Genomic DNA, 18,800 nt, shown 5'->3' on the forward strand with positions numbered 1-18,800 from the left:
TCCACATTGCTTGAAAGCATGAGTTTGTTACTTCATTTGTGACACAAAAAAAATAATGCTTTGTGTGAATTTCACTAGGAGTAAAAAAAAATTCATTTGAAATAATTCTGTTCCACTTTGACAGAACAAAAGAAACTTGAAAACCTAGTTTTACTTAAAACTAAACGATGACAATACAGCCCCTTCCCACTGGTTTTTGATTTGCGTAATTCCGACTCATTCCATTTCTTGCAGCTTCAAGCAGCTAGTTAAAATGACTTGCGCCAGCTTTCATTTGGATTCTTCCTGTTTGAAATCAAATCTTTTCTTCCAGAGCTAGAACGCTTCTGCCATGTTACATGTACATGTATCACAATTATTAGCAGCCTTGAAATATTTCAAGCTTCTTGAAAGAATTGTATCTTTAATTTCCCCATAAACTGAGAAGTTCTAATTGGTATACATGTATGCGCAATCCTTCAAACTTTTTTTTTTTTGGGTCTGACCAAAGAGAAATCAGAAAGTTGCCTATTTTTGAAAATCTAGTTGGACACAGGTAATTTGTACTTAAACTTTCATGTTTTCAAAAATCAATGTCTCAACTCAAGTCATGGTTTCACACAAGATATCAACGTTTATTTTATCCTCGACTACTTCTGGATGCGGCAACAATTTGATACAATAATGCCCTTTGCAGTTGCGCCAGGTATTTTCCCAGGCCCCCCCCCCAACTAAGTTTCTTCAACAGCATCAAAGTTCCCTTTCATCTAAGTGTTCCTTTCAACTTGTGTGAAAATTTAAAAAAAAAAAGGTCTTACCCATATTCCTAATCTAAATTTTCCACACAGGTACCCGGGTTGGTGTGGACCCTATCATAAGCGTTAAGTGAAGTGCATGGTATTCACAAAGTTACGTACATCAGGCAACTACAGATGGACTCTTTCATGTTACTCCAAAGCCAACAACCATTACAAAGAAAGAACAGAAAGAAATACAATCAAAATTTCATTATGTTTTTCTCAACACAGTACAGGAAACAACTGACAAATCTCTGATATTTAAAATTTGAGTAATAGTTTGCAATACTTTGGTCAAAACCTCAAATTTCAAGCAGCTGGTAAAAAATCTTCTCCAGTAATACGAACTTCCCACCATCTAAGTTTGCCGGTGTTAACATGTACAGCACACAATGGCTTGGACACACACAAATAGGACGCTAAGCCTCCGTCAACGAATTGCGATAAGGCCAGCCTGCAACAGTACATCCAACTTGGCGGCAATTTCTGGATTCTTTATATGCCTGTTGACAAGAAACCAAACACAAAAAAATTTAGAATAGGAACTATGTTCATTTAATCAGTGCCAAACAGAAAGGGTTAACCCATTTGTCCCTGTACTGTCCAAAATCTGATCAAGTGCTCTGCAGTTAGCAGATTTAGCAGGAAACAAATGTAATTACAGCATACTACAAGCTCAAACTGGTAAAGATTACTGAAATTTCTGACAGCATTTTGGCAGGACAGTTTTCCTCAACTGCAGGGAAGCACTTGTTCAGGGTACAGAAACTTCAATTGGCCAACACTCCATAAACCAGTTTGTGCATATCTATCAAACATACAAAAGATGTTGAGTCGAGGGTCGATGGGTTTTAATCACACAATGGCCATCATTTTACTTATTGAATACTCTGTGTCGCTATAATTACAGGTAAAACGTCACTTTGAGAAAACTTATTTTCCATTTTTTCAGAAAATCCAGTTGACACAACTCTTTTATCTCTAATCTGGAACTAGCATTGGGAGCATGAGGATTGTCATCTTTAACCACTTTGTGCCAGGGTGCTTGGTACTGGAGACACGGTGCGTGGCCCATGAGGCTGGGGTGCCTGAAATTTGTAACTTTAAAAAAAAAAAGTCGCTGGGTATTTTTAGAAACAAGTTTATTTGCTGACAGTAAAAAGTTTGGGCTATCAGTGAAGGTAATTCCATCACTGATGGGCAGCAATGGGTTCACGAGACTGGAAAACTGGACCTTTATTCATGGCTGTGGTGACCAAACTTAGAAACAAAAGATGGGGCTGCTAGGACTTGCCAGTGAAGGTTTGTATGCTGCGGTCAGCAGTATCAGTGCAGAGTGCTGGCAATTAGCAGAGGTAATCTGTCATTTAAATACGGCTTTTGCCCTTACCCAACATATGTGTATATTTAAATAATCTGTCATTGTTTTGAAACAGTATCATTGTTTGCCGCTGCCAGCACGCACGGATTATCAGCGGGGACAAAAACAGGCGCTCCAGCGACTAGTGATAAAATACTGTACCACGGCATGCTTGTGGAATCTGCCTGCATTGTGCAGCGTTAATTGTGCCGGTGTGCCCGATGAATGGCCCAGTTCACCCTTATGGATCATGTGCGCTGCATAGCAACACCAGCCTGGACTAATTCCCAGAACAGAGAGGAAATTATGCAACACCACATAATGGGGGCTCTTTACCGCGCAGCATGCTTGGCGTCGATGGAGGTTGCTTGTCAGATTAGAGTCGACACAGGACACTTATTCTTTTGGGTGTACGTGTCTGGCAAATAAAGATGTGAATTTTTGAAGAATTTTGAAAACGGAAAAAAATGAAAAAGGACCCGACCCAGCAGTATGAACATTGATAACAGCTCGGTGTGAAGTGGATAATCTACCCCGACTACATTATCTGTGTTCCCACATATCAGTTTTTAACAAGCCGGTGCCGGGGTTCCCAGTACCGGAGACCTTGGGTTTGTACGCATAGCCAAGGTGCCCGAAATCGGACAAAGGAGCTGGGCCTTGTAACAAAAGATCGAGCTGCTGGAAGTGCCAATATTTTTCAGCAGAGTGCTGGCATTAGCAGAGGTAATCCGTCATTGTTTTGAATGCACTTGGCCAATTTCCGGAACAAGGGAAATTATGCAACACCGCACAATGTGGGCTCTCTTAACTGGGTGGCAGGCCCGGCTGCAATACTCGGGTGTCAATGGAGGTTGCCTATCAGATTAGAGTAGCGACCAGACGGTAATTTGTGTGGGTGTAAGCATCCAGTTAATGAAGTAATGAATTTTTGAAGAATTTTGGAAACAGAAAATCTTGAAAGTCCTCTGGCAACTCATCCCACATATGCAAATCCCACCTGGCAGGAAGTGGTTAAACAACTTGTACGTGGATTGCCTTGCTTTTGATTCAAGAATAAAAATGATTTCACAGATTTCACAATATCCCCCCCAGGTAAAAAATTCAAGGACTCCCCTTAAATCTCTGAGTAAACTCAGGTCTCGTGTCATACAAATGAGTCTTCAGTGGCTTCTTTCTGCCATTTAATGATCAACCCCCCTGAGTAGTTTACCATCTTACTGGCAGGCCGGTGATATTGCAGGCCCTTCAAGGGACCTAGAGACAAACTCTTCTTGACCATGCTTTTTGTGCCTTCCCCATGCCCAAAACACTATCTGACATCCCTTTTGGGTTAAGTGTGTTAAAACATACACTTTGGTAAACATATAGGACTGTTTGTGCTTTATTACTGCCTTTTTATACTCATATTGTGAAACAAGAATGAAAAACTTTTCTGAGAAACAATTACAAATGATTAGCCATGCACTTTTCTCAATGAGTCGCCAGAGAATTGTAGGTGAGCAAAATTTCAAAATTCAAGCATTTTTGTGCACAAATCAATGTACCAATGAGGGCTTTTTCCCAGGATGACATCACAGTTTTGCTCATGACTATGAAAATAATGGATATGCTCATGAGCTTTAAAATCAAAAAGGCACCAAAGTCGCTTTTAAATAACAAAACGAAAATCAAAAATAGGGTTAACCGAGGTACAAAGGTACATTTTCAAGGGCAAGATGAAAACAATCGCAATCCCAGAGATCCTTTCCAGAAAACTTACTCTTGGAGGGCACCGGGGTTGCTCTGCATCTGTTCCAGGATGATTCGCATGGCTGGGTCGCTCAGGACTTTCTGCACCTCAGGATTGGCCATAGCCCTCCGTTTGATCTCCTCGGGATCTTCCGTGTCGGCCTGTGACCTCATCGCCACCATGCACCTGTTGATCTGCTCCCTTGCCTCCTGTAGCCGAAGGAGAATGTCGCAAAGCACACATGAGGGCGGTGGTCATGTCAGTTTTCTGGTAGCACTGCTGACTTTTTTTCTAAACCACTCCATGCTAGGATATTTTTACAATTAAACTGGTCTCAGTCACCGGATTGACCTTCAAAGGCTACTGGCCAAAACCTTCCATGCCCCGACTAAGGCCAGGTCTTTGACCTTCAAGGCCAAGGCCCTATATAAAATGGATGAGTTGTATCACCATGCATCACCCAAATTTATAAAGGAGCCATCTTTATTCTGTTCTCTGATTAATTGCATGCTTCTCATGTACGTACATTATAACGGTGACTGCCTCTAATACAATTTCAATAAAGTGTTTTGAAATAGTCTGAAGACAGAAACCCACTTTTAAACTGAAACCCTCATTCAGTTGCACATAGGAACAGCCAAGGCCAAGGTCAACACTGAGCCTCAAGGCACAGCATCACTGCTCAGTGGAAGGATTATTTGTCTGGCTAGAAAACACCAGATATGTTGGCCAAATTTTAAACATTAAGTCAAACACAACAAATAATGGCCCTTGAAAGTCACCTGAATAATATTTCAACAATATTTCTCATTAAAGTTTGGCAACACTCCAAGGCCCCCACATCGGAGGAATATTTGTTATACAGTGACAGGCTGTGTATCACGGGCAAGTTCAACAAATGGTCTCATGGTCTACTTCTCCAGAATTAAAGGTTTAACATCGTTTCCACGGTTTGCCCTTGACTTTTTTTCTCACTTGCCAGCCAGACCAGCAGTGATGGCTTTTTACTAGTCCGGCAGCATTTTCACTAGTCCGCATCTCCCCCCCAACAATCTTCTTTGGCAGTAATGTTTTCTGCTCCAACATCATGCATGACAGTGTGCACTCGATGCTGACTGTTGTTAAATTGTTGATGAGTATAAATCATAAATGGCCATGGGAAATATGAATTTCCAGAATATTCAATAGTATAACTCTACTCAAGCAAATTAAACACACAGACAAAATGGTTACCTGCTGAAAATGTTCTGTTTTTTCACAACCCAAGAGACAGAAAAAAAAAAAATTCCACATCATTATGAACAGTTTATGTACATGTACAGTACATGTACATGTACGTTCTATGCAGTATACATGTACATGTGCACGCACATGTATGCCCGGCGAAATGTACATACAAAGTACATATATGTACAGGGAATGTTTGGTCTTGACTGTGTCCAGTACCTGTAGCGTGTGAACCAAACACAAAATCACAAACGCGACATCATTGATGTAACAACTACCAATGACCAATCAGAAAAACCAATATTGCATATTTATAGCACATGTAATGTGCTATAAATACCATACACATTCGGCACGTCATATGTGTGGGATGCATATTCATGAACTTACATGTACCTCTACGATGCACTGCATGAAAGCGCGTGCTGATTTAGATCAAGTCATAGCCTTGACGAGACCGGCCATATGCGGTAGTACAGTAAACGGCTCACAGTTTGCGACGGCGCCCCATCTGCCCATGGGCGTTGCGGAACACAATTTTCAGATGATTTACTGCTGCTGCATTCCTAGACTTCAGCATTACATCTGCTGGGCTGGAGTCAGGGACTGAACTAGTCTTGGATGCAAAAGGTTGTATTTTATTTGGTTCAAAAACCGGCAGCACCTAGAGGGCGTGCATCACAATCAACTATAATCAACGGTTCTAGGGTCGAACCCTGGTTTCACATTTTTTTATGATTAAATGGTGATGGCTTCGCCTGTCATTTCCTATATCACGTTCCATTTACATTCCTATCATAATAATGTAACTGAAAATTGTGGGGAAATATGTCTTCTGGCATAAACTTGTTAACCCCTTAATGCTGGTATTCTTTTGATCGCAACTGCCGAGCTGCGGTATGCCCAGTGTGCAAAGCCCTCTCCAGCAGTAGGCCCACATTGAAACCGCAGGTGCATGATGAATAGAATGTACATGTACGTGGGGTATGTACTATCCTCACACAGAAATGCAGCTGTGGCTGTGGCTGTCTACAAGTGTTAAGGGGTTAACGCTTCTACATGTTGAATTGTCTACTTACAGCATTGGCTGGGTCGAGATCTGAAGCTTTTTGGAATGCCGTTTTGGCTTCACTGAATCTTTTCATCCCATACAAAATGTGACCTTTTCGCAGGTAACCTTTCACTGTAACGAAAAAAGAAAAACATCGTTTCAAAATCGCGTACAAGTTAATGTTGAAGAAAGACACATAAAAATATACGGTGCTCAGAGGTCATCCATTTTTGTCATCGTTTTCACAAGCGTACAAAGCGTACTCTTTTTCCTGCCCCCCTCCCCCTCTAAAAGAGTACAAAATAAAAAGATTTCTCTCTGGTGCCTGGGGACCCATTCTAACTCACAATGTACGGATATTAATGTGCAGTAGACGACCAGAGAATAGTGGAAGGAGGAAAAACAATGTCCATGACTGGCCTCGACATTCGCGCTTTTCCGATTGCCCGGGACAAATTCTTCTTTCAGTTCGGGAAAGTAATAATTAAGGACATATTGCTTGATGGACAGGTACTTTTTTCTTAAATAAAAGTGTCCATTTTTTGTGTCTAAGTAGTCAGAAAATGTACCTTTGATTTGAGTTGTTCTCCTCACAAAAGCTTATAAAAAGTGGTACAAAATATACAGTTACAATGATCGTTTGCATCGTTATGTATATGTGCATATAACTGTGCATTCAGCAGGGCACCTTTCCACACAAGGGAAAATGCATAAAAAAATAAACTGTAAAATACACTTGTGTCTGGGTACCAAATCTCATAGTACGCACGGCATAGCGGAGCTTTGGGGTGCTTGAACGCAGCAACGCAGCGACAGTTGAAATCCAAGGTAGGCCCTACAGCATCAACTGCAGAACAAGCGGTAATGTACCACATCCAATGCACTACATACATAAACAGAGCACTATAGCAAATGTGCACACTGCACACGGAATGCCGTACACTACAGTGTCCTGACACTAACACGAACAAGGAATGTTTCCACGTCGCTAGCGACTTGGTACCGGAGCAGCATTTATTAAAAATAGACTTGTTTTTTAGTCAACTGTGGGATCTTTCAGGGTTTCTAAGTGGGTAAAAATATACTGGTACATGTACACTATGTAAATCTTACTTAATGTGACACCAAAAAATTCTACAGTTTTTCCTATGAATCAATTTTTGTGTGAAAAACGTAACTATCGATACTGATAATGGAAAAATACACACAAACCCCCTACACACTGCCTTACAGACTTGTTAGTACACAGTAGACCGAGACTAAAATAAACCCAGTTATGCTGCCGCCCTTTGTTCATCATGTCATGGCAGCCTCCACTGCTGTCACGTTTGTCATTTTTTTTCCATTTTGTATTTATATTTAAACTATTTTTATGACGGCATTTGGTTCCAGAGGACTCATACCCCTTGTTCCACACTTTGTTCAATTTGTTTTATTTCAAACGTTTTTATGAAACTACATTTGCAACCAGTTTTAGTAGTTCCATGAGTTAAAAATTCAAGAATAATGTTGCTCTGCAGTCTGCATTAATAAAAATACTTCTCTGTAACTCAGCTACTAAGACCACTCATGGTGTACTCAACATAAAAACAAGTGGCAAGCATGCATAGTGCACTTTGCCTGGTTTATTCAGTCATCTATATGGCCATAGTGTCGAATTTTTTGGGTTAGGAATTATACTTTTTTTTGATCGACCCTACCTCAAGTCAAAAAAGATACGAGAACCACAGTATTAAAAAAGGTGCCCTTACAGAAATGCTTTGTGCAACTTCTGCAATTTCATCAAGCACAAACTCAGGGCCCCGACCAAAAAAACGCTGTTTACAAAAAACCAAAATTAACGGTTCAAGCTCGTTACATAGGTCTACCTTAAGCTGACTGGACTTACAGAATGTCGGGTCCATCTTGATGCACTGTTCGCAGTCTGTCAGGCCAAGCCCAAACTCAGCCAACTTGGTATATGCCGCTGCTCTGTTGCTGTACAGCTTGGCATCGTCCGGGTTACGCTTAATGGCCTCTGTGTAATGTGTGACGGCTGTGGCAAACTCTCCTGAGCAGGCGATACAAAAACAAAGACTTGTTCAGCAAAAAAAACCCTCCCCATGCTGTATCTAACTGGACCCAATTTACTCCTTGAGCATGTCTCTGTTGAAATCTGTTGGAGGTGGCAGTTAAACATGTTAAAGTAATGATAAACTTTACTGGGCACCGGTTTGAATGAGCAGACAACTGATGACCGTGCACAGTTGACATGTTTTACATTTTGTTAGATTCAGCAGGCATCAGAATTATAAGGCACAGTTGGTTTCTGTTGGATTGAGCAGGCAAATCGTTCGGCAAGTTACTATCACCTGCAACTGCAACTGTTGGGTTGTGTTGGACTGAGCGGGAAAGTCCCAGGGAATCAGTAGGCGGTTAGGGATAACGCTCCTAAATTTGGCTCTATGGGGAATAAGGTCTGGGAGGAATATTTTTTGCCTTTTTTGGCAGGAGAGCATTGTGGGAGTTTATATCCTTAATTTGTATCAAGGTTTTTTACATTTCAAATTAAAAGATACAATTAAAAGCATGTTGTCCATAGAAGTGACCAATACTCTTCCAGTTTGGAAAAATGAAAGATCACTGCGGAATGGCATAACGCCTGCCCTTATCGAACACAAAGGTACCTACCTTTTTGGAAGCACGCATTTCCCTGTTCCTTCTCTTCCAGGGACTTCTCAGGGTCAATGTAGGCTAATTTTTCTGCCTCTTTCTTCTCTTTTAAGACCTACACACAACAGCAATACACGTGAAGAACGTCAATTTGACAAGGAAGGAGGGTGTCATTTTTGTGCTGGCAGTGGTGTGACAAGGACACAGGACAGTTCTTCTGCTTTGAGACAGAATGCAATTGACAATGCTTGTTTCTCTCCACACAGGGGCAGAACCCGTGGGCGACATTGATTCAGGAACCCTACGGCCAAGTTAAGATGATTAACTGAACTCTAGCACCGTTGTGCTGAGCTGAATAACTTAACACCAGTTCTGATTACGCTGCAATTATGCGTGCTAAGACTAGGTCCTTCTTTGCCATGATTTTACTTGATAAGTGCAGAGGACTGCTTTGACAAACCTTGCTCAGATAAAACGAGGTGCAAAAAATTACCAGCTGAGGGGGCAATTGCATGCCATTTCCCTATAGTTTCATGCATTAGGGTGCATCACTAGCATGTGAACACAATATTAACTGTAACTCCTTCAATCTTTTTAATTTGCTAGAAAACTTCCCAAATCCATCAAAATCTACCTCTCTGCAGGGACTCAATAGCATATGTAAATTGGACTTTTCACTTTCAAGTGATATCAAGCCCAACTAATAACAGCGGATGGGTTGTACCTTTTTCGATCCTGCAATACCCTCCCAACACCTGATAGATTTCGAAAGCTCTGGGAGGGTTGAGGTTCAGTACTTGAAAGTGCAAACCTAATGTACGAGTTGCCGGCACTATGTGATAGATCCAGCAGTGACAGGTAGACAATCGCCCCAATACAAAAAAAAGTCACATTTCAAATTGAACGAACTTGTACCTCTTGTTTCTTTTTGAGTGTGTCTGGGGTTCGATGTTCGGCCAGAGATCTATCAAAGTAGGACAGCGCCTCCTGGTAATTTTGCTCCTTGGCATAAGACGTTGCAACACGACAGTAAGCTCTGCAAGACAAAGACAGGAACAAGTTATTCTCCTGAACAATAGAGTACCGAGGTGTGACGTCACTGTGAACCAGAAAGTGCAGTGCAAACGAATGGAGTACGTGCGCGTGTTGGTTCACGCGCTGGTTCTCGTGCTAATGCCTTACTCACTAATTGTGTGCGTGACATATTCCTTTCAATACTTTATACAATACCTTGATTTCGCTACGAGTGCTGGTATAGGCATCAGACAAAAACTCTTCATTTATTGACCATCCACAAGTAATGCCCAGATATTTGCATGGCATCATAAATCCCCATCTCAACCATCCCCTATGACCACTGTCCCAAGTTTGACTGATTAGGAGAATCACCGAGGACCAGTACCGCCCGACTCACTTTGCGATGATTTTGTAATCTCCCCTGTTCTCTCTGCCGATGTCCACTGCTTTCAGGCAGTCCTCCCGACAGGAATCGAAGTCTCCCTTCTCGAAGTGAGCGGCTACCAAAAGGAAAAGTCCACTTTGTCTCACAATGGAATAAGCTGCAAGTAATTTTCACTTGGCAAGTTTTGCTCCCATTCTTTGTAAGTAGCTGAAAATGCTTGAAAATATCAGCCACAAAAACTAACCTATGCTTGCATTAATACTTAAATCAATGCACCTTTGACAAAAAAACAGGTAGAACCTATTTGCATTCAAGGCCACAGACTAAAAGGCAAGCTTGCTGAAAAGAGATTCTTTGTACAAAGGGTGCCTCAAGGGTATGACACAAGACAGTCATAAAATAAACTGAAAAAAGGGAAACAGAGAATTCTATAGTATCTATTTGACAAACGTACACCACCATAGATAGTTAGTCCTCAAAAAACTGTGTAGGTCTAGTCAGTAAAGACAAATCTACATGTAGGTCTGCTTAACCCTACCATCCTGAGTCCTCCAAAATCATCTGCACGGCTTTAAAGGATTCTGGAGGATTAAGGCTGTATGGCCAAAAGTATGACTGATACATGTATCAGATTGTGGAAGGTGCACTGTGTCAAGGTCTGGGGCTAGGCATTGTGTTGTTTGCTCAGCAGTGCATAAATTGAAATCAAGATTATGCTTCAAATCCTCCATCTGCTCCAGGATACCATTCGCATTGCCTCAACACGATGACAGGAAATGCCAGAAGATTCTGAAAGACTGAGGCAGAAGCCTTGAAGGATTGAGGCTGTATCCAATTTTTTCCGCAGAGGCAGTTAGAGGATTTTTCAGAGATGGAGGATGCATCTTTATAACCAGAAGGGCCTTGGCCATTGGGGTTAACATCTTGGTGGACAAGGTCAGTAGATATCATTTATTATGATGCACATGTAACTAACCCAGCCTCCCACTGACCTGCCCTGTTGGTGAGGAATGAAATGTTGATTGGATCCAAGTCGATGGCCTGGGTGTACAACTCAATGGCTTTATCCAGATCCTTCTTTTTGTAGGCGGCATTTCCCGCCTCCTTCAGCTCCATGGCCTAAGCACGAGTCAAGAGAGAGCAAATCCCCAACAGTAAGTTGCTGAATTAGTTATTAGCGCCCAAAACTGATTTTCAAATCTACCTTTATGCCAGAGAGAACTCTTATCTCGAACTCCTGAACAAATATCAGCAGCAAAAGATTGGAAAGCTACTGAGTACAACATTCCAACTGTAAGAAGTATAAATCTTTGTTTTTGCTGCTTCACTGAAAAAAATGACCGCAGGATGGCTGTTAGCAATTCCATCTCAAGTCTCTCACTCAGATTCAGAATGGAGGCAATAATTCTCAGCTTTCTACGACCAGTTTTGTGTCGTTGGCACCTTGTGTAGTCCATCAAAGTATCACACACGTTCCATTTGAGTAAAGTGACAATAAACCAAGTTAACATTTTAAGTTCTTGCCAACACTGATTTTAGCACTGTCTATCCTACATACAGGTATAGACACAATTTTGGATTTGGAATAATAAAACAAATAGGGAACATTATGGCACAGGTTCTTCAAACAAGCCCCTTTTTGAGAATTCATATTGATCAGCAAAGCCACAACAAAAAGTGAGACGGACCTTAGCTTTGTCAGGGTCTATCTCCATTGGCTCCTCCTTCGGCTGCTCCTTTGGTTTACTGGCAGACGCTGCTGCTGACTGGCTGGCCTTCTTAGCCTCCGCACCAGCCTGCCGTGCTGCTGATGGAGTGTCCTCTCCAGCCATTTGGAGATCGACACCCATCAGTACGCTCAAGGTGGTGAGCATGCGTGGATCATTTAGGCAACTGGAAAACAAATGATTCTGATGAAAATTTGAACTCAAGCTGGTCCGTGCGTGACCACATTTTCCGCACGAACGCCCTACCAGTTACAAGTGTCTACTGGCTAATGTGCAAACTCTGCACTGCGTCCCATTCCAAAGATTACATTACCGAGTTGCGTAACTGGGTACAGTGAAAATTAAAACCATGTCATCCCTAAGAAACGGTATTGGGAGGAGGGGAATTGCAGGGCATCTAACCTGCTCAGGGCACTGGGGTCTGTCTGCAGCCTCTTGAGTAAAGCCATGTAAGACGAATCCTTCATGAAGTCTCTGGTCCTAGGATCTGCACGTATCTTCTCGATCACTCCGGGCCCAGCAAAGGGATTGCTCAAGGGCTGGCTGCCGGCTGGTCCTGTTGGGAAGAAAGACAAATCGTGAGTGGGGACTTTTCAGACTGGTTACAAATCACTTCATTTTCATTTTGTCATTTCTGCCCCATACTTAGCAATAGAAGCGCCGCTGCTGTGGAGATCAGCAACACACTCCAATGCCAATCCCTAACCTTGTGCAAATGACACCCTTCTATTCATTCCATTTTGAGCCTTTGCTGGTAAGGAATATCACATCCTCCAAAATCCTTCAGAGGATGGCAATGACACATATAAACTTGACTTGTCCAAAACTGCACCGAGGTGGCAAAAGCTAAGAGTACAGTTCCAATGTAAGAAGGAAGCTTTCACTTAAATGACATTTTTATGCCATTTCTGTGGCTTCAATGCTCAGTTCCAAATTCAGCCCACTGACAGGCCTTGCTCTGCAACAGGCATATTGCACACATGCAGATTTTGAGGCGTTTTGTCCTAGTGCAAAGGTTAAAGCGAAAGCACTAAGAATGCTTCTCTGGTGACAGCATTTCATACTATGGTCTATGGGCAGCTCGCATTCTAACACCTGTCTACAAGAGATTACATTAACAGGGATTCACATTCAACAGAGATGACTGGTTCCCACTTAAAAGTGCTTCTAGAAATTTTAAGCTTGGGACAGACCCAGCCTGTACGTCATTTGCACCTGTAAGGTTCTTCCTGCATTCTGTGAGGCCGTCTTTAAGCTGTTGGTTATTAGGATCCTGTTCAAGGCCCTCCTTGTAAGTGACCTCGGCTTCAGCGTACCGACTCAAGAAAGACAGAGCTGCTGCTTTGCGAGAGTACCCCTGCAGAAATGAAAAAAAAAAACTGCAATACATTAAGCGAATTCTTGAAATTGCAAGCACGAACACACATGAATTATGATTTTGCAATAAATTTCTTGAAAAGTTTTCATTTAAGTACCAACCATCAAAAGACTCCATGCAGAAGGCTTCTTTGAGAATCCAACCCACCTCAATCTTTCCAAATCTACCAGGTTCTAAATGCCTTACATGATATCAGAAGGTGGACCAGAGTCAATTACTTGACCTGACATTACATTCGTGCGTAGAGTGGAATTTGCAGGACTTGGGCAAGTTCCAAGTAATAGGGCTTGACCACACCTTTAGCGTAAGGGCTAAGATATGCCAGAGAGAAGGGGGTCAGGTGACGACGAGTATCAATTAAAGGCTGCAGTATGCATAATGAGCCAGTTCAACATTTCAAAAAGGCAAGGTCACTCGAGAACAAAGCGAGTGTGTGGGTGGGTCTACTGGTGCACTGATACGGCCGATCTCATGCACGTAATGAGGTATGATTACTATTCCAGAATGACCTCGGATGCACTTCAGTCTGGGCATGCCCTGTTGGAGTACCGCACTGGCTCATTTCTAATAGGCCGTACCGAATAACTACACTCTGATCTACACTCACCTTCCCCCAGTCGGGCTTGACCTCCACCGTCTTGCAGCCATCTTTAAGTGCCTTTTCGTACTCTCCCATCTTGGCGTAGGCAGCGGACCGGTTGCTGTACAGCACATGGTTGGTTGGATCGAGCTTGATTGCCTGAGAGTAGAGGTCGACGGCCTTCTTGGAGTCCCCCGACTGGAGGGCGGCGTTCCCCTTTGCCTTTAAATCGTCGACCTGCAGCAAAAAACAGAAAACAAGGGGGTCTTCAGGTGAAAAGCCACAGAACATCACGGTAACTGGGAAAGTTCCCTCTTAGCTTTTGTGCTGTGTTAATCTGTAACCTTACTCAATCCTCCTTAACTACATGTACCACCGAGTTATTGAAAGATCTGGAAAGTTGAAGTACTGAACATTTCACTCTCCCAAGTTGACACATCAAAATCATGCGGTAAAACACTCCGAGTACTTTTCATGTGACAGTCCTGCACTCACCATTCCCAATATAACTGTAGCACTGAAGAGCTCAGTTTGCATTAATTCCAAATTGCCCACTTTCTTATCTGAACTTTTTATCAATCACTGATCTCACGGCTGCTCACTCTCATCTTTAAAATAAGGTCGTTGAGCATTACGTCACTTGACCCCTCATCGTCTCGACGGCTGCTCCATGTCAAGATAACTAAACTGCTGCCAAAGTTTTGGAAGAGTCTATTGGTACATGTAGTATCTTATCGCTCAGTCCGTGTATTACATATGTCCTGACATGGAACAGCCGTCGAGACGATGAGGGGTCAAGTGATGTAATGCTCAACGACCTTATTTTAAAGATGGCGACTGAGAGAGCGAGCCCGTTAGATTGAATGGATAAAGGCAAAAAGACTGGAAAATACCTGAACAACGTGAGTGAAATCATTCAATAAATGGTTTTTAGAAAGCGGAAAGGTCAAGAATCATGTTTGTGTGCAAAAGAAACTGCGCCCACGATGATAAGTGGGTGCGCCGGAATGTTTGATACGCCGACACGAAATTGCGTAGACGGATGTGTGGCTAAGGATAAATCGGGAGTGATCCGTGCCACACTAGCAGGGCTAGTGACAAGGCAGCGGCGGCGCTGCTCAGGGACAACTTTTTCACATGAAAAACTCCATTGAAATGTAATAAAAAGTAAACTCGATTATAAAGAAATTATTCCTAAGCGTATACATTACAGTTCGATACGTCTGTTTTCTGTTTTCAATGCATTTTGTAAGTGTTGACGGTGTGTTGACGTTAGTATCAATGTGTTGACGCGTATTGGGGTCACGTCAACTCGGACCCATTCCAACTCGGACCCATGCCAACTCGGATCCAGGACCAACTCGGACCCAGGACCAACTCGGACCCAAACCAACTCGGACCCATTCCAACTCGGACCCATGCCAACTCGGACCCAGGACCAACTCGGACCCACGCCAACTCGGGCCCAATACTAACTCGGACCCACGACCATCTCGGACCTACAGCCAACTCGGACCCACGCCATTTCTGACCCACCTCGAGTCAACTCAGACCCACTGAGTCTTACAGTTGCATTACACCAAATACGCGCCCAAAGACCGAAATAGCGCCGACTCTTGAACCTCGTGAAGAGGTTGGCCTTCATTTTTTTCGCTAGAAATTCAAGATAATTTTTTTCCGCTTGAAATTCAAGATTATGGCCAGATTGATCACTTTTCGTTTCAATTTTATGAACTTTTTTATTCGCCTTTCCCCGAAGATACCCCCCTAATAGTAGTAAAACTATGCGCTCATATGAATGTAGCCGCCTGCCTCTATCCAAAGTAAGTCCGCATTGTGAGGCTTTTTGTGAAAGAAATACTCTGAACCGGAAACTATCAATCCCAAATTCGGGATTTATATAAATAATTCTATGATCCCTCGTGGTTATGGCACGTCTTATTGTAGAAAATAAGAAACTGTGGGATCACAAAATATTAATAATGAGCTCGCAAGCAGACATATGACGCTTCAAAACCGTCTCCAAGTTTAAGCCAATAGGAAATATTGCACATTTTTATTTCAAAATGATTTTATTTGTGTTGTTTGAAATTACCAACCTATTTGCGTTATTTGGACAGTCAGTTAAGGCCTGTATGGATGAATTCCTCCATTTGCCTAAATCTTGCCGGTATTGGGGGGGGAGGGAATGGGGCAAGGTGGAGGTGTAAGACTTGCCAGGCCAAAAAAAAATTGAAAAGTGAGGTGGGGGATAACACCATTAGACACTATAAAAGGTCAATGTTCGTGACATTGATGCATATCTGCAGTATCTGTTGTACGTATGCAGTATCTCTTATGTACATCAGAAGGCCTATCTGTGGCCTTTTATTGCAAAAAAAACTTTGGGGGCTGTTTGGTGAAAGTTCAGTCGATTTCTGCTGGTGATCTGGAGTGCCAAAAAAAACTTCGGAGAAAGGGCGTCAATGATTTGGTACTGTCAATCACACTCCAAAAGCTGGTCCCATTGGTTGTCCCAAGCTCCCACTCCCCGATCATAGGGTTTCAAGAATGGAAGGTGACAAAATCAGTCTTTGTGGTTAATCACACCGGTACCTCAGAAGCTAATACCTATCAAGATTCCAGATTACAAGCGGCAAATAAGACATCAAAGGAAATGTGCCTCCATAAAAATACGACGCTTGTCGGTTACTTGTCACTTGTTCCAAGACATCACTGATATCAAATCTAGTTCTGTACGGTTTTTAACCACCAAACCTGTTCAGACTCGAAAACAGAGAAATTCTGGGAAGCCTGTGCCACCGTCTCCCTGCATAACATGTAGAGAGGACGTTAAATCTCGGCAGCATGCAGTGCAAAAGTGTCATTTACCAAATGCTAAAATGTAAAAGTGGACAAAATAAAAATTTTCAACAAGTTAATCACGCTCCTGGGGTTGGGTCCGAGTTGACTCGGGTGGGTCCGAGTTGGTCGTGGGTCCGAGTTAGTATTGGGGCCGAGTTAGCATGGGTCCGAGTTGGTCGTGGGTCCGAGTTGGTTTGGGTCCGAGTTGACTCGAAACCCACGTACTGACGGTGTGTTGACGCTGATTAGTACGACCCGACTAGCATGACTACGCTAGGCCCTAGTTAGCCAACGATCACACCCAACAAATTTTTCAAACACTAAGTGTTAAATGTTATCAAAACAAGTTTCATCTCATGACATTTAGATACTATAGATTTTTTGGTCAATTTTCGCTCAAAATAAAACTGGAAAAATAATTTACCTGCGATTTGTCACCCATTCTGCTGCTTCGGAGAGCTCTTCACGTGCGTCTAGAAGTTTCTACATGACCAGTGATCGTTTTCCTTTTAACCATGTGTCTGACGTCAGGTTCTCAAATAACGGTTGCAAGAACAGTTTCAACTGTGAGCTTGTTTCGGGAGCGCTCTTGCATATTAACCGGGATCGAGTCTGAACATCATTTGCAGCCTCGTCTGCATGGTATTGTGCAGTGCGCCCCTTGACTAGTCATATGTACCTTCTTCCAACCAGCGCTAGAATCAACTAGAAAAACCCTGGGGGTTGAAAATGACACGCTGCTGAAAACGTTGCATATATGGCTCGAAAACGTGGAAATGAACTGAATAGACTGGAGCTCCGACCTCAAACAATGTGAAAGAGCAGTCGACTTAGGGGTGCGGTTGACCACTGATTCAAGCCTCATTGAAAACAGTGCAAATCGGCATTGTTCGGGGCCATTAACCGTCATGCGTACCAACATCCCTGAGGTTTCTGAAATTATTGTATGGTCCATATCTTTCAGTTTCTTTGAATTTTTTTTCGGTTAATAGACAATATTTATGGTTATTAATCAGTTAAAATCAAAATTCAAAATTACCCCCCCCCGAAAAGTAATTTTTCCGAAGTCTGCTTGCAGCCATTTTTCAAGTGGCAACCGTTGGCCTCAACTTTTTGGGCACTGAGGACCATTTTCAACCGTATTTTTAGCCATTCTGCTCTCAGACGAAAGCCCAAAGGCCCAGTAAGTTGATCCTGGCAACGATTTACACAAGTTCACCATTTTGGGGGCCCGCGATCTCTTTTTTCTAAAGTTACTGCGAGCGAGGCATTTTTAATGCTAGTGAATAGCGGCCAGAAATTCTCACTTGAATTAGGAGAGTGCACCCTTAGATCGCTCGTCGTCCAGCCTGAGCCAGAGCCCGAACAGGGCTGGGGGGGCTGATGGCTTCGCACAGATTTTATACGTCACGTGGGGTTACATCATAACCACTGATATCACGGACGTATATAAAAAAAAAACCTGGACTTGCAACGCCTTTGTATGACATAGAAGCCAACCACTGGCCATTTTACCGAGCCGCGCGAATACAAATGTGCGGGTTGGCTAGCTTCTGTTGACGCCAGGGAGAACAAAGCCCCCTTTGTTCTCCCTGCATTGCCGGGCAAGCTTTGTATTCGGCTCGGTCAAATGGCCGCTAGTGGATTCAATGATCTCTATAAGCTGATTAAGAGCAATGCGAGTCCAGATTTTTTTAATATACGTCCGTGACTGATATCGCTACACACGTGCAGGGCATTGTGAGTAATTTCGCCAGGCGGCGAGTTCGCTCAATGTGGCTGTTAGTATCAATTAGAGATTTTCCTCATTTTCCACCGACCGACCGACCGACCAACACGTACATCAGAGGATGGCGCCCCACCCGCCAAAAAATGAAAAATGTTGTGGTAGATAAACTTATATAGTGAACAAAAACTATTTCTTATTCATAATCGAAGTTTAAAAAGGGATTGAACTACACTCGTAACGGTTGGTCCTGCATCTGATTGAAGTTAATTTGTTGGTATTTCTCAAGCTTTTATTCCTAAAAGGGGGCAGCCACTCTCTATGTGTCATTTACTCGAGGAGTGA

General features: G+C 42.7%; 1 protein-coding gene across 1 annotated transcript; it reads right to left on the reverse strand.

Annotated features, from left to right (window-relative positions):
• Positions 1-590: 590 nt before the first annotated feature.
• stip1 (stress induced phosphoprotein 1) lies at positions 591-17,307 on the reverse strand. The gene is made up of 13 exons (XM_022255245.2): positions 17,154-17,307; positions 13,913-14,122; positions 13,143-13,284; positions 12,330-12,483; positions 11,889-12,093; positions 11,193-11,319; positions 10,213-10,315; positions 9,714-9,834; positions 8,817-8,913; positions 8,035-8,196; positions 6,175-6,278; positions 3,899-4,077; positions 591-1,279 (listed from the first exon to the last, which is right to left on the reverse strand). The coding sequence occupies exons 1-13, from the start codon at positions 17,169-17,171 to the stop codon at positions 1,207-1,209; spliced, it is 1,695 nt and encodes a 564-aa protein (XP_022110937.2). The 5' UTR covers positions 17,172-17,307; the 3' UTR covers positions 591-1,206.
• Between the last annotated feature and the right edge of the window lie 1,493 nt (positions 17,308-18,800).

This window comes from Acanthaster planci, linkage group LG01, assembly GCF_054643075.1.
Source record: "Acanthaster planci isolate LZ-2023a linkage group LG01, COTS_SCS, whole genome shotgun sequence".
NCBI lineage: Eukaryota > Metazoa > Echinodermata > Asteroidea > Valvatida > Acanthasteridae > Acanthaster > Acanthaster planci.